Raw genomic sequence first — 15,491 nt, forward strand, 5'->3', positions numbered from 1 at the left:
TAGACGAACGACGAATATACCGAGTCGAAATTGTCGAATGATTGATTAGTAATCGACTATAAAACCGAAATAAATCGACGAAACTTGATGAAGTTTGTTTAATTTCAAGGATTTTTTTTGGACTAAATTCAATTTGATTGTTCTTGTGACTCTGTTTTGTTTTTTTTCTTCATACAAGAGTTATCTGCTTCAGAGCAAATCAATTCAGACTTTTCTGTCTGAAGTCTTTTGAGCTATTCGTTTGAGTTCGGTATAACCACCACCTATTTTTCAAATGCAGTTCGATAATCGATATATTTCAGCAATAGATTTGTTTATTCGGTGGAATTCGATGATTTGAAGAAAAAAAAAGGTGATCGAAACAGCATTGAATTGCAAACAGTTCACATCGAAAACCGAACATATATTTGTTTCAAAATCATTCAATGGTTTCAACGCGAGAGTTGTTCAAATTGGGCCCGCAATGAGAAAAAAGTAGTTGAATAAATACGGTTTTTCCGTATGAAAAAACCGATATCAACAGAATTTTCTTTCCCGAAAAGAAAAATGTTGGTTAAGGCAATAAAAAATGATTAAGTGAGGTCAAAACGGCGCATTTTGATTTTTGCACTGTGATTCCGTGAAATGTGCAGAAATATGATCTGTCTTGCGATATGTTGCAATTAAATAAATCAAAAAATCCACAATATTCGGTTTGTAAGTATGGGTAGTTGTAACTGTTGGTTCTGTTGCTGCTGGATGATATACGCGGAAGATGATGTCGAGCATGTTGTTTTATTTTTTTGGATATGAAGATGGCATTTGAATGGGGGGCATGCATGGTGATTGTCTGTTGCATTTTTGCCAGGAATTTTGCTTGAAATCAAATAAAAATACTGATCACAGAGCTGGAGAGCGAGAGCGTTAAACAGAGACTGAAGTAAAACAAGCCGAAGGAGAGAGCGAGCGAATGAAAATGGTAATTGCGTTTGCTGCGATTGTGGCATGCACACATGCGATGAAGCGGCGCACAAGTATAAATATGGCCTAGGCCTATGATAATAATACGTAGTTCAAAACTGTTGGCCACAAATGAAGCGAAACCAACGAGCGAGAACGAGAGAAAGACTCACTCTACGGTTCATCTGTTGGACGTCTATGCCACGACAGAGAGACGTTTAATCGAAGACAAGAGAGAGAAAAAAAAAGAAATATTGTACGTACGAAGAACTATAATCGCAAATGCGACCGAATCGAGTAAAATGAAGCAGAAACGCGCGATGCATTGGAAAAATAAAACACAGAAAGGAAAAAAAAGAGCAGAAACAATCACCTCACAACGCAAAACAGGTAATTTAAACGAACAGAGAAAGAGCAAGAGTGAGGTTGAAAGAAAGAGAGAGAGAGAGAGAGAGAGAGAGAGAGAGAGAGAGAAAGAGAGAGAGAAAGAGAGAGAGAGAGAGAGAGAGAGAGAGAAAAGCGAGCGATATTTTCTGTTGTTATTATGATTTGAGAGAGATGGTGATGTCTTGAGTGTGTGTATAATGTTTGGTCGATGGTGCAAGCGCTCTCTCTCTCTCTCTCTCTCTGTCTCTCTTTTACTCAGCGTTGCTGCTGGCTATCTCAACCGTCGTCGAGTTTGCTGTTCGTTTGGAGGCTCCGCTTGCATGTTAAAATAATAAATTCTTGGGCGATTTTGTTTGCTATTATCGTGCCAATGAGATTTTTCTTCACTGCCATCGCAGCCGTTTCTGCGTCGTCGTCATCGTCGCTGTTCTTTTTTCTAGAAAACATTCCATTTTCGTACGCATGCGATGGAGGCTCTAGTAAGTCAAGAGATGCTGCATTTATTATGCAGCCATCAATAACGATAAAATTTTGTAGTAGAAAAAAAGGCAGCATCAACAACCGTCTATTTCACTTTAGTGTTCGATAATTTTGATTCTTTTTTCTTCCACTCTATCTATCTTTCTCTCATATTCCTGGTCTCTACGATGCCGCACCAGTCAGTGTTTTTCAATACTGGTTATTTTCGGTTTGAATACATTCGTTCGATTCGATTCGAATGCTTCATTCGATTTGCCTGGTTCCGCTACTTTTTCTATTCGTGGTTGATTTTCCATTATCTCTAATTCTCTTTCAAATGGATGCATATCCGATATTAATCATAGGGCTTCTCTCTCTCGTCGACCGATCGTTAATGCTTCAATTTACTTGATGGTAATCGATTGGAAAACGCGAAAATCGCGCGCTACGTCTGATCGAACCAATCCGAATGTTCTTGACTTGGTCGAGAATGTGAACGCGCGCGCGCGTGTGTGTTCCTGAAATGGCGTTGCAAAAAAGAAGCGCATTTATACAATTGCCGTTTTTCAAATGCACCGACTAATGCACCGCGTGTGTGTGTGACTTTATTGATTGATCAACGTCACACAAATGATGCGTCCACTCTGGCATTCCAATCGTTTCTGCTCATTTCTCGATGAGATCGCTTTGCTGATTTTTCTCATTTAATTTTCGATCTTTACGCGATTTTTCTTTCTTTCACTTTTTTCTGCGTCTTTTGCAAATTCATTTGCGACGTTGATCATTTGTGTGATGTTAACTCAAGACAGTTGTTCGTTCTCAAGACATTTGGATGGCGATCGGCATTTGCTATCAACAGTCCAATGCGAAACACAGCATTGCTATCAACAGATGACCAACACCTCCACGGCGCAAACAATTTGTACGGTGCGGCGAAATTTTTTTTGGAAACGTCAAACGTCGATTGAATTTACAACCGATTTATTGATTGGCGTGTCCGTTTTCGGACCTTGTTCGAACGTGAAATTCTTTGTGGTTTTTTCTCGTCTTTGCCATTTTGATATTGAGCGTAACTTTAGAGATACTCTTTAAATCGAGCTGCGGTACATTGAACGAATGTTCCAAAGTTGCGGAAAACATTAAATGTGCGACTGTTAAAAAGAAACAAAGAATAAGAAACGGCCGCCTGTCAAATGTCTTAAGACTCAAGACAGTTGCGGCATTGGAACGGAACGAAAAGGAAATTCTAGTAATCAAACACCTGCTTAGATATACAAAAAAGTACTTCGTACACATCGGAACGATTATTTTTTTTCTATTTCATTTTGAATGGTGGTTTGTTTTTGAAATGGCAATGGTCGTCTCTCAAATCAATTACGACTCACATGTCTGAGACTCTCAGTGTATCAAATGCCATGTTCACTGTTTGAAGCACCGATTTTTTTTGTTTTTTTTATTGAATTCATAACAATTACATACCTATAATTTTGATTGATTTTCAAAATCCGTTTTTTATTCGTCGTTCTCTTCCTCCTTTTTTTCCCCGAGTTTTTCGTTCTCTTGTGTTTGCTTTAATAACAATGTATTCCAAATTATTTTCACCTTAAAATCCGTTAACACTTGACAAACTTTTTGCTTTTAGCTCTTTTTCTCTTCTTTCACTTCAATTTTGGGCAATTTTTTGTTTTGACACATACACAATTTCCATTCGGTTATTGTTATTCACTTTTGCACTCAATGGATTTTTGTCACTTGTTGTTTTTTTCGGGTGGATTTTTGTCATTCGATTTTATTTTGGAGGATTTTTGTCACTCGATTCGGTTTTGTGTAGTATTTTCGTGGCTTGTTTTTTTTTTTCCTGGGAATATTTTTGTCACTTGTTTGCAGGATTTTCGCTTGTTATTCTAGCTGGTTTTATGTTGTTGATCGGTTTGCTGATTTGATCAGGCTTCAAACTTTGTTTATTCATTCCCCTCGTACGTGTATTTTTTAGATGGATTATTTTTTGTTACTAGTTTCACACAGTTTAATTACAAAACACACTCGAAATCGAAATGTAATAACGCATTTCCACTCGAGCAACAAGACAATGAAATGAAAGAGTACATGCACCGGTTCCACGCATACCCAATTGTTTATACCTTGAATATATATTCCTTTCTCGTGCTTTTTTTTCTCTTCTTTTTCTTCACACTTGATATTCTGTTGTTTAATTCCTTTTGTCTCTCTGTTTTTGGATTTCTCGCTTTGGTTACGAGTCTTTCGTTCGAACCCAAAAAAAAACAAACAAACAAAGAATTTAATTGCACGACCAAAACGACAATATTCTCTTCAGTTTAATCGAAATGTGTCTATATGTTGTGAATGAATTGTTAAACAAAATCGACGAATGAGACAAAAACAGAAATATGCAATGGTTATGAAAAATCGCGTGCATCGAAAGTTTCGATTCGAAACACAACTCGATGATAGCACAAGAGAAACGAGTTTTACTACGCGACGATTGGCAAACGAAAAAGAAAAAATTTAACGTACGTTCTCACATCGACGGCTCAATTCAAACTGAACGCCGCACCAATCCATTCAACAGAATCAAGTGCAACCGAAGAGAAACCAAAACAGAGCGGAGCGTGTAAACGGCGAACGCGAACTGTCTCGCGCGCACATTCGATGACGCGGCGCACACAAAAACCGTACGCGATGCGTTTCAACCGAAAGTTTCAGTCCGAAATGAGGGAACTCAACGAAAAGAACGACACAAAGAGGGAACGGGCAAAGAGAGGCTAGGGAGAGAAAGAGAGTGAATGGCGTGCGGTAGCAAAAGAACTCATCAACAAATGAAGAGAGAACCATGCATGTTTTTGGCTGCATGTCTGCATTTAAAATAACAACATCAAGCCGCTATACATGTGGACTTGGAAATGTGATTAAATCCACTGTACGCGCCACAGCGGCACGCTGTACGACCAGCATACTACGTTGTGTATGCTCTCTCTTGCCATCATCGGCGATTGTTTATTTGCTTGGAAAACACAATGCATTTTGTTGCTAGGTTCCAGTGGTCGTCGTCGTCGTCGTCGTCGTCGTTTTCGACGACGCCGGTGTGATGAACATGTTTGAATTGCGGTGCTATTGTGTACTTAAATCATTTTCGATGTATGCTTTCGGTGTATTATCATTTCATCAGGAGGAGAGATGCAAACAACAAAAAATTATTTGTAAATAATATGTTGATGCTAACACTTCTTCTGATGACCATCATTCGACGTGCCCAAGCTATAACCAATGCGTTTGGAGCGTTTTACATGCAGATGATACTAGGTTCGGCAGTCAATCTTTTATTTTTGTTTGTTCTGTTAGATCTTATGATAAGGCAGAATGGAAGCATTTCATTTTTGTTCGAATCACCAGAGAAATTAGACAAAAATTGTTTTGATTGCTTATTTGAACAAATTACTTCTTTTTTTAACAGGGATTCAAAACTGAATGAAAATACGTCTAATTTTTTTGTTTTTTTTTTTGACAAAGAAATTACAGATTCGCAGCCTTCGTTTCTTATTGAGCTAAATTTCTTCCAATTTCCTTGTATTTTTCAATTATTTTCTCACATTTTTAGATTTTTTGTTCAATGTGGTGAAGAAAAACCATCAAATTGAAATTTTTCTGCGCTGAAAATTCTCTTGATTGTCATTTTCTTGATGATTTTTCCATTTTTCTCAACTTTCTCGTTCTTTCTCAACGGTTTTTTAATTTTTTTTCGCTATTTTCGATCATTTTCCATTTTTAAATTGTTGTTTTCCTTTTTTGTCCATTTTTCAAAATTTACCATAAATTTTTCATCGTTTTTCTCGCTCTTATATGAAAAAATAAGAGTTTTTTAAGATAATTTTTGCGACATAAAAGGTTTAAATGAAACAATTTAGTGTATTTCTAACTCGTTGAAAGTGCTCAATTGATAGAGAGCCTATTTTCTGTTTAGTTTTGTCGTGACAGCAGAAAAAAAGCCTGTCAAATCACCGATAAGCCAAAGCGATAGCTGGATTTCATTACAATTATGAAATGAATTGCGCGTAACATTAAAATCGCTACTAAATTGGCCAAGTCAAATGCAGACCAATCATTGAAGACAGCCAGATAAGATATAGAGCCAAGATAAAATCACACAAGATTACAAATGGACAACTACACGACGATGAAACTGGATATATTTGTGTGTGTGTTACAATCATTAGAATAGAAAACTTGACAATGCACATTGAGTGGCGAACGTGCAAATTGCCGTCTCACGTACACCGCGCGCATCTAACGCAACAAACATCATCCTATCTCATCCCATGCGAGCGAGCGACCATCATTTATCATTAACTCTTCAGGTCATTTGTGATTTCATCTCGTCTTTTCTCTTTATTACATTCATCAAATGCCTTATTACTGCATTCCACAGCGTGAATGCTTTTGACACATTTTGATCACATCACCGTGCACAGTTGAAAATTTCGAGTGAAAAAAGTGGGTGAGAGGGAGAGAAGGAGAGAGGGAGAGAGAGAGAGAGAAGAAAAACTATCATAAAAAGAGAGAAAATGATAGAAAGGTGAACATTTATTGAATGCTCATTTGGTTTCTAGTGTTTTTAACATTTGGCTCATTCTCAACAGAATCTCAAGCTAGCTCCTTGTTTCTAACTTATCGAAATCGTTTTTGAAGCGAAAACAAAAGAATGAAGACATTTCAATCAAAAAGACAGTTCCACTTACAAGACTGCACGTAATCACACGGTCCGACGTTTTCGATTTCGAACATTTCGCACTGGGTGACATGTCATTTCCATTCTATTGTTCAGAACGTTGACAAATGTCAGGGAAGGAAATAAGAGGATGCTGTAAATAGATTCAAAACTCAAAAAATTCAACATTCACTATTCAGTTCATTGCCTCAAAATGAGCACAACAAAATGATTTTATTAGAACGAAGTATGGCAATGTGGAAAAATAGTTCAACATTCAAAGAAATTGCTTTGTTTAATCATTTTCAAGTGAAATGGTTTTCGATTGACCACCAACCAAGTAAAGTAAATTAAGGCAAAATGTTTTTATGCACCACTTTTTATGTTCAACACATAAAATGGTTCTCAAATCCAATCTAAATCATCTTTCATCTGTGTGATTAAATCTACAACCATCATCATCATCTTGAGCTAATGAAAATATTAATGATTTGCAATTTCCCGTTTTAAATCCATTGCAATTTCCTTTTTCAATCATTAAATCAAACAAACCGTTGGAATTATAGTTCGAAAATGAAGAAGTAGCACACATTTTTTCGAACGCTACAAGACTGAATTAGGCTAACAAAAAAAAAGAAAGGGAAATTAATTTAAACTTGAAAACAAATTCTGCAGCTTTGATTTGGACAGTTAAATTTTGACTCATTTACATACGGAAATATAGTTGATGGCTAAATAACTTCATTGAAGTTTAATTAAATTACCTGGAGGAATGAATCCTAGTATCATTTTTGTTATTCATATATTTATACAGTACCTTGGCATGCTCCTGAGTATGGCATAACCGAATGCATCCCATGCTCAATGTTCATGAGCTTTGAATATTGTCGGAGTATTGATTGTGGTTTTTTGACAAATCAAGTTAATCGAAATTAAAATAAATAATAAAAATTGTAATAACTAAAAATCAAGTAAATGTCATTTATTTTATTTTGTGAACTTGAAAATGTTGCAATACGGGTGGGTGTTTGATGTTATCAATTGAAATAAAATTGGACCAAGGTTTTTTCACTCATCGATTTTTTCTTAATTTGATTTCTTTTTCCTTCTGTTTTTCTGTTGATTTTTTTTCTCGATTTTTCTCATCTTCTATTTATCTTTTTTTTCACATTGCGTTCGCATCAGTTTACATTGATTTAACAATTTGTAATATTTATGAATTTGTTTTTGCTGAGTTGATTTCTAGTGAGGGTTCATCAGAAGTAGCAAATAGGAACACAACCAAGTAAATATTCCATTGGATAAAATGGATATGTTTATCAGAAGGAAATATCGGTCAGAATCTTATCATGAAAATGGGTCATCAAATCTTAGTATATGGAAAACTACTATAGCATTATTTTTATGTATGAATATTCATTCTTATTTAAGAAAACCTAAGAATTTTCACATCTATATGATATTTGTTGATAATTTTTTTTTTGATAATAAAAAAAAAGAAGCAAAATGTTGACAGTTCAAAAGTGTGTTGCTAATACGTTCCACATGACAATAAGAGCCCATTGTACGCACAAGGTGTCGTTGAGTGGATGAAATCGGTCATACATCTCCAGGAATTTAATTGTTCTATTTTCATAATACTCCTTCGTTTCATTGGATAGAGCTCGAAATGCTTTCTCCGTCATATTGGCTGCTGCTGTAGCATCTTTCCAGAATGGGCTTTGTTTGAGGCTCTTGTCATGAAGCATCGTCCAAGCATCACCCGAACACAGGTTACATTCACATTTCATATGCAATTGTTTCTCTACATCCAATTTACGATCAGTAAGGGGATTTATATAATTCAGATTACTCGGATTCCTGCATAATAATCGTTGAAAAGAATTCTTTGAAATTTCATCCTTGAAAACGTCATTTTCATTCGAGAAAGAACAAAAAAATACTTACAGATAGGAGCGAAAAATCTGTTGGCCTTTTTTAATGGGTCGAATCACTTTACAGATGAGACGATTATCAACTGACATACTGCAGACGTTTGGAAGGCACGAATGATTCATGTAACATCCAAATGGATACATTCCGTGCGCATACGGGAGGAAGAAGCCAAAATCCATTCGCGATCCGGTCTCTAATTTTACGTATTCATTCAAACTGACTTGATTCACAACCACGTGGACAAAATGTAGAATTAAATGCTGTAAAAAGCGACGATGTTTGTCGAATGTAAACATATTTTCGAAATCAGAAGACTTTGTAATGGCAACGAAACCATTAGCAGCTAATCAGAAAGTGTTTTTTTTGTTGGTTAGCCAATTGGAATAGCATACAAAATTTCCTTTGTACGGCATTCGTTAAGTCCGATGTGCCTTTACCATCTAGTAGTAATTCGACCGTATGCATCAAGCGATCGATATCAGAAAATGCCACAATTGCACTGAAAATAGTTTTTACAATTAATTCAATTTTTTCTTCATACTCCTCAGCGATTAGACTGTTGCAAACAATGTGATGAAATGAATTGGTCATGCAATCTTCATTGCAATGCAAGCAACGGCCCACGCAATTGTTGCATGCGATGAAATTCTGGGCATATTTAAAACAGCCAAGGCAACGATCACAGTCTACTCTTGAGTCTCTCGCAATCGAAAATGGTTCCTCCACCAAAATCGTCTGACCTATTTGGAGATCGCACGTGGTGATGATGTGTCGACCGAATTTATCGTTTTGTCGGATTTCCAAACAATCAGCGACACCGGGATATTCTTCATGCTCGTTAAAACTTAATACTGGCTCTCGAACTTTACATAGATTTGCGTTGATTTGTCCTTCGTCCAATAGACGTTTACACTTTGAAACACGTGCGTTCAATGCGTGCATCAAATGTGATGGATAGTTGAATTTTTTCGCCATTTCGATGTCCATCAAACACTCTTGAAGCATGCCCATTTTAAAGAAGCATGCTGATCGATTTGCATAAGCTAAACCTATTTCGTCAGACCCAATTTCAGCTTTACGCAAACAATTGTTGAATTCTTGCATTGCTTTCACGTAATCGCCCGAAGAAAAACTTCTTTTTCCATTTTCACGGCAAACGGTGGCCAACGAATTGCTTTTTTCAATCGGATCATTTGAATCAAATGCACATTCTACATCCCGCAAAGTTATTATTTTTAGTTGAAATGCAAAAATATCAACGTACAAATCGGTCTGTGGTGATTTTTTCCATAATATATTTCGAAGCATTTTTCTGATAGATTAAACCGTTCACAACACTTCAACGACGAGTTATTTCAATGACAGTACAAGTTGAACTAATTTTTTTTGGGCGCATTCGTTCTCCTGCATGGCTACTCCGTTCAATACATGTATACAAGTTGAGTTTACATGATTTGCAAAACAAACAGATATGCAAGAATGTCACTAAGAATGTAAAACAAACAAATGTTAATATGCGCAATCAAGCAATGTTCTCGGAAATTTGTTTTGACACCAAATGGAAGACGATATTCTAACGTTCTGAGTTTGTCATTATTTTTGCTAAATATGCTCAAAATAACGTTCCTTGCTTGTTAACTGAAGAATATCATGAAAAAAAAGCTTACGTCTTTAATACGTTTTCAAAACTGAATTGCAGTTAATGAAACCAGAGATGAAAACGAAGCATACTCCATAAAATTGAACCACATTTTTTTTATCCAAAAATACAGAATTTGTATTACAGACCTTATTGAAGTCATTTCAATGAAATGCTTGCAAAAGCAACATCAAAATCCTTCGTGTGCAAAAAAGGCCATTTAAAATCTGAGTTTGCAAATACGACTCTAATTTTGTTTCACTCTGGTTCTTTTGACCATGATTTTCTTGTGTATTTCAAAAGTTCTCCAAGGGTCTGTATAAACATGATAATTGTTATTCTTAACTGTTTGATCACTGATAAATTTGGTCCGTATTACATGGGTGAAACGAAAAACGTCCTAAAAAAAACCCAAAAATCGTCCTATAAATTACGAAAATCATCCTAAATATCACAAAAATCGTCCTGACAAAATACAAAAATCGTCCTAAGAAACTACAAAAATCGACCTAAAAGACCCTAATTTCGTCCGAAAAATAGTACAAAAAACATCTTAAAAAACCTAAAAATGTCCTCAAAAACCCAAAAAACATCCTAAAAAAAAAGATTGTGTTTGTTACAGTATATTTTACTGAGTTGCCTCATTGCCATTGAAATATATAATTAAACATACAGTTACTCACAAAATTGTTCAATGTGTCCAAAAAGCATATTTTTTATATCGCATGGAGCAGATATGGCAATATTATCGTGTGATACTTGCTTACGTGCGTCTAATATTCATCATATTTCGTCAAAAAAGAAATATTCGGCTACATCTATTCGTAATGCTCAATTTTATGTTACAAAATAAAAAGAATTACATTGGTAATCCCGAACTTTTCCGTACCGTTGGCCTGCGTTGTCCGTAGGTATTTTTGGTTATTTTTTGTGAATTTTCTTGAAATAAAGGCAGTGAAAATATAGTAATGAAAATAAAGTAAAAAATTGGTCACTTTAACTAAAACTTCGACAATTCTGTATGAGAGGTACCCGTAAACCGTACCACATTGGCTTTGAACTTTCTGAGGTTTCATTTTTTGGAGAAAAAATAAGATTCTGAAAGTTTAATGTTGATCGCATTTGCAGAAGTTTGATTTTTGGCCCTCAATTTTTTCCAAGAAAATTTCGACAAAAATTGAGGACAAAAAATCAAACTTCTGCAAATGCGATCAACATGAAACTTTGAGAATCCAATTTTTTCTCCAAAAAATGAAACCTCAGAAAGTTTGAAGCCAATCGGAATCGATTAACGGGTACCTCCCATACAAAATTGTCCAAAAATCGGTAATTTTAGTCAAAATGTCGAAAAGTTTGTATGGGAGGTTTGTAAAAATTTCGAAGAAAACAACGAAAATCATTTCCAATCAATTTTTTAAATTTTATACCAATCGAAATGATTTTCGTTGTTTTCTTCGAAATTTTTCGTTGTTGATAACTAAAATGAAATCATTTTCTGATAAAACTAACGAAAATGTTTCTTATTTTGATGCTGTAGAATTGAAAAAGGAAATGATTAAAGCGTGACTCAACAGAGAACTGTGGAATAGACGAAATGAACGGGAATTCCTTAGATTGTAAAAACGACAGCATCAAATGTTATCAGCGATATTTTGTAACATAAAATTGAGCATTACGAATAGATGTAGCCGAATATTTCTTTTTTGATGAAATATGATGAATATTAGACGCAAGTAAGCAAGTATCACACGATAATATTGCCATATCTGCCCCATGCGATATAGAAAATATGCGTTTTGGACACATTGAACAATTTTGTGAGTAACTGTATGTATAAACTTTGGTTGGTGAGTCGTATTGACTTGCTGTCCAAAGATGGTTGTTCTGATTCAGCATTCAAATTTCTTTATCAACATTGTATTTCCACGAAATAGTCTTGGTGACAAAGTGCACAAAGACTGTGTGTGGGAGTATTTTTTTTAAGTGATATGGTCTTGAATTGTGTACTTGTTTGCTGATTGTATTAATTGCTCAGATTTTTAATACAAATGTTGCAATGCAAGTGTACATTTAGTTCATACTAAAAGAGAAGCATTTAGTCGTCCATTCAAAATCATGGAGTTAGCATCAGTTTATTATCTGCTGTTCATTATTTATTTCACAAAATTTGGAGCTTGCGATTCCAAATTTGAGCATATCAGTGACTGTGTATATGCACGTATATTGGAAAGAAAGCCTGGAACCGATTGGTTGACATTCAAGTGCAACGAAGTTGACCATGAACAAGACATTTTTCTTCAAGATAAATTTCACTGTTCATATCATCCAGTAAACCACAGTGAATATGCTTTCTATCCGGGCACAATAAAATTCGAAAACTGTCGTTTCAATCAGATTCACATAGATTTTTTCGCGAAATTCCCGAACATACATACATTCAATATTTCGGACATCGAACTGGAAACACTGCAAATCGGTACATTTTCGGGAGCAAAAATTTTAACAAATTTATTCGTTGCAAATAATCAACTATCCGAAATACAATCAGGTGTATTTTTTGCCGCTAAAAATCTAGAAGTTGCTGATTTTGCATGTAATAATATCAAAAGTGTTGACACTTTCGCTTTCAAAGATGCAAAAATCCTCGAAACACTAAATCTGTCGCAAAATGCAATAACAAAACTTGACGAATACATGTTTGTCGATTTGATCAATTTAAAGGAATTGAATTTATCGCATAATAAAATCAATGAATTTGATTTTAGTGCATTACCCATGAATTTGATGATATTGGATTTGTCCAACAATAACATATCAAATTTGGAAAGAACATTCACAAAAATTGCCAAATTAAAACACCTTAATTTGGCATTCAATCCACTGGCTAATTTAAACATTGGAGCATTTGCCAAAGTACCGTATCTGGAATACCTGAATTTGAGACAAACTCATTTATCCGCCATTCCATTGGCAACGTTTTCACATCAGCAAAAATTGGTTTCACTGGATTTATCCGAAAATTATTTGAAAAAATTGGATTTTAAGATGTTTGAGCTCATTCTTCCCGATTTAGAATCACTCCATTTGAATGGAAATCGACTGAAGGACCTGCATGGATTCGCAAGTGAACTTTTTCCGCAATTACATGTGTTCGATATTAGAGGAAATAATTTCAACTGCTCTTATTTACTGCAATTCATGAAATCAATCAGCTCGGAAAAACTTCACATTCCAGTTGCACCAGAAACGATTAAAACCGGCGACACGCATGTTCAAGGCATCAAATGCAAATCTCGGGATGAAGTGATGGAACTTCAGAATCATGATAATGTAACGGAAGGAGATGAAGCCACAGAAGGACATGAAGCCACAGAAGGACCTACACAGGACATTCAATTACACGGAAATGACATGAAGGACAACGGTGCTAAATCAACTCGAGAATGCCACAATAGCTTATACCTGATAATTGCAGGCATTGCATTCATATCGAGCATTTTTTTCTATTGCTATGGTTTATTCAAAATTTTCGGTCAATTAAAATCGAATAATTTGGTTCCTGAGGTCAGTATTCCACATGAAATGATAAGTGAACGGCCAATGATGTTGAACATATAAAACAAGATAATACATCAAGTAAATTCTTCTTATTTTCTATTTTTCAATTTCTTTCGCAAGAGAAATCAGTTTGAAGAAAGATTAAAATAAGATTTTTCTATGTGTTTCACAATAAATTTATAACTTTTGTGTAATGATAAGTTGAGGCGTGTGCTTTTTTAATTTCTTTTTGATAATTATCAAAAATTAATTTATTAATGAATCTAAAACTTGATAGAGGTGATAAAGATCAGTTTTTATTGGTATAAAAAAAATTTCATTTGATGGGGTGGAAGTAAGAGATAGATAGTATCTATTGGATACTTATAAAAACTAACTCAAAAACTGCTCACAAAAAACTAGAAGTTGAAATTTGGTCCGCGAAAGGTAAAAAATTTGGTCAAATCCATGAAAATGTAAAAAAAAATATCCGTTTTGCCTTTGCGGCGGTTGAAATTTTAGCTTCTAGCTTTCTGTGAGTGAGACAGATTAAACTTTGAGCAAAAAAGAAACAAATTTGCGAGCGAATATGGCACAGCTCAGCATTGACAGGAAGAGACGTTTTATTCCATTTTTCTCACTACTGGAAATAGATAGCGATTTGGTGGCTTTAGCTTATTTGAAGTTCTGTTGATAATCTGAAATAATTCCGAATGTACCTATTATCTCTTTTCTTTACAATATTTTTCACGTTACTTCTTTATAAATAACGAGAAAAATACAAAAATCTCTTCTTCCGCTCAATGCTGAACCATGATGCTCAATGGCACGTGTAATTTTTGCTTGCAAATTCATTTGTCTCCTATTTTGTTCAAAATTTTTATCTGTATAACTTACAGAAAAAGATCCAATTAGTTGGGTTCTTGCCTTGTGTATGTCGCTTTAAAACAATTTGAAGGTGCCAATGGGCTATTTCCTCTTGCTGAAGATACACCAAGGGAATATACACAACCTATTTCATATCGCTCACTACTAAAAAAACACAAACCGTTGCGTCGATTCAACTCGCCAACAATTTGAAATTTTGAATGATGGATAACCGTTAGTTCAATTTTATCATACGATGCAACATTATAAATGTATGAAATTCATACTATAAATCGACCGTAAATTGAATATGCAAAGCTACTGCAATAAAAAGGCTTCAACTCGTTTGGATTAAATCATTTTAAGTGTGAAAAAAAAAGTTAGCACTAAGAAATTGTCCTATGTTTTTGAGCCAATTTCGCTTCTCAAAATGTTTTTCTCTGTGAAATGGTGTTAATTCTAACTGCATTTCATGCCAGCCTTTTCGTACCAATTGTTGAATCTCCATAGAAACTTTTATATCGTCGTTAACTAGCGATGTTCTAAAATTCTAATTCCGAAATGTGATAAGAAAGTATTTTCCTCTAGAGAGCTCTAATGTGTATCAAATTAAAAATGCAGTATTTGATTGTACAAAGTGGCAAAAAAACGGTACATTTTGTTGTGTTTCTCAATTCAAGAATGTTATTTATATGAAAAGCTACGAGAAAACGTTCGTTGCTGCAGTAAAACCACTTTAACAATTATCATTTTGATAGTAAATTTGTACGGTTTGATTGCCAGCCCGAGCTGTCATGTCGGTCGATGCAAACATAATTACCGTTTCGGTTTGAAGTTCATATTTGGAATTTAAATGAGAGTTTTATTTGCTGAACGAAATAACAAGAACAGAAATAAAAAGATCGTTTGTTTGTGTTTACTTTGAAACAATTCATAAGTTGGATAGAGAAGCGCGCGTGAGTCTCTCCTCATATGAAAATGCATGCCACACACTCTAGCACATGG

At 34.9% G+C, this 15,491-nt stretch overlaps 3 protein-coding genes across 3 annotated transcripts in view; 1 reads left to right on the top strand and 2 right to left on the bottom strand.

Annotated features, from left to right (window-relative positions):
• Window positions 1-4,328, bottom strand: part of LOC129576096 (protocadherin-like wing polarity protein stan) — a 96,441-nt gene extending 92,113 nt beyond the window's left edge. The window contains exon 1 of the mRNA XM_055460626.1: window positions 3,265-4,328. The gene's annotated coding sequence lies outside the window, so the exon portion shown is untranslated. The remainder of the gene's footprint in view (window positions 1-3,264) is intronic.
• A 3,697-nt stretch (window positions 4,329-8,025) lies between these two features.
• On the bottom strand, window positions 8,026-9,547 carry LOC129575905 (uncharacterized). Its single transcript, XM_055460141.1, has 3 exons — window positions 8,852-9,547; window positions 8,456-8,703; window positions 8,026-8,368 (listed from the first exon to the last, which is right to left on the bottom strand). The coding sequence occupies exons 1-3, from the start codon at window positions 9,545-9,547 to the stop codon at window positions 8,026-8,028; spliced, it is 1,287 nt and encodes a 428-aa protein (XP_055316116.1).
• A 2,650-nt stretch (window positions 9,548-12,197) lies between these two features.
• Window positions 12,198-13,947, top strand: LOC129575906 (leucine-rich repeat-containing protein 15-like). Its single transcript, XM_055460142.1, has one exon. It carries the CDS (start codon window positions 12,198-12,200, stop codon window positions 13,698-13,700), a length of 1,503 nt encoding a protein of 500 aa, XP_055316117.1. The 3' UTR covers window positions 13,701-13,947.
• The last annotated feature ends 1,544 nt before the right edge of the window (window positions 13,948-15,491 follow it).

This window comes from Sitodiplosis mosellana, unplaced genomic scaffold, assembly GCF_009176505.1.
Source record: "Sitodiplosis mosellana isolate CC-2019 unplaced genomic scaffold, AAFC_SMos_1.0 Smas_scaffold_6170, whole genome shotgun sequence".
NCBI classification, from domain to species: Eukaryota; Metazoa; Arthropoda; class Insecta; order Diptera; family Cecidomyiidae; genus Sitodiplosis; species Sitodiplosis mosellana.

What these genes read in the sequence shown, in the direction of transcription:
- LOC129575905 (XM_055460141.1), bottom strand. Translation starts at nt 9,547, where the DNA reads ATGCAAGAATTCAACAATTGTTTGCGTAAAGCTGAAATTGGGTCTGAC. An exon ending in CATCGGACTTAACGAATGCC is followed by an intron (nt 8,704 to 8,851) that starts GTACAAAGGAAA and finishes CGCTTTTTACAG; the next exon opens with CATTTAATTCTACATTTTGT. An exon ending in CAGATTTTTCGCTCCTATCT is followed by an intron (nt 8,369 to 8,455) that starts GTAAGTATTTTT and finishes ATTATTATGCAG; the next exon opens with GAATCCGAGTAATCTGAATT.
- LOC129575906 (XM_055460142.1), top strand. Translation starts at nt 12,198, where the DNA reads ATGGAGTTAGCATCAGTTTATTATCTGCTGTTCATTATTTATTTCACA.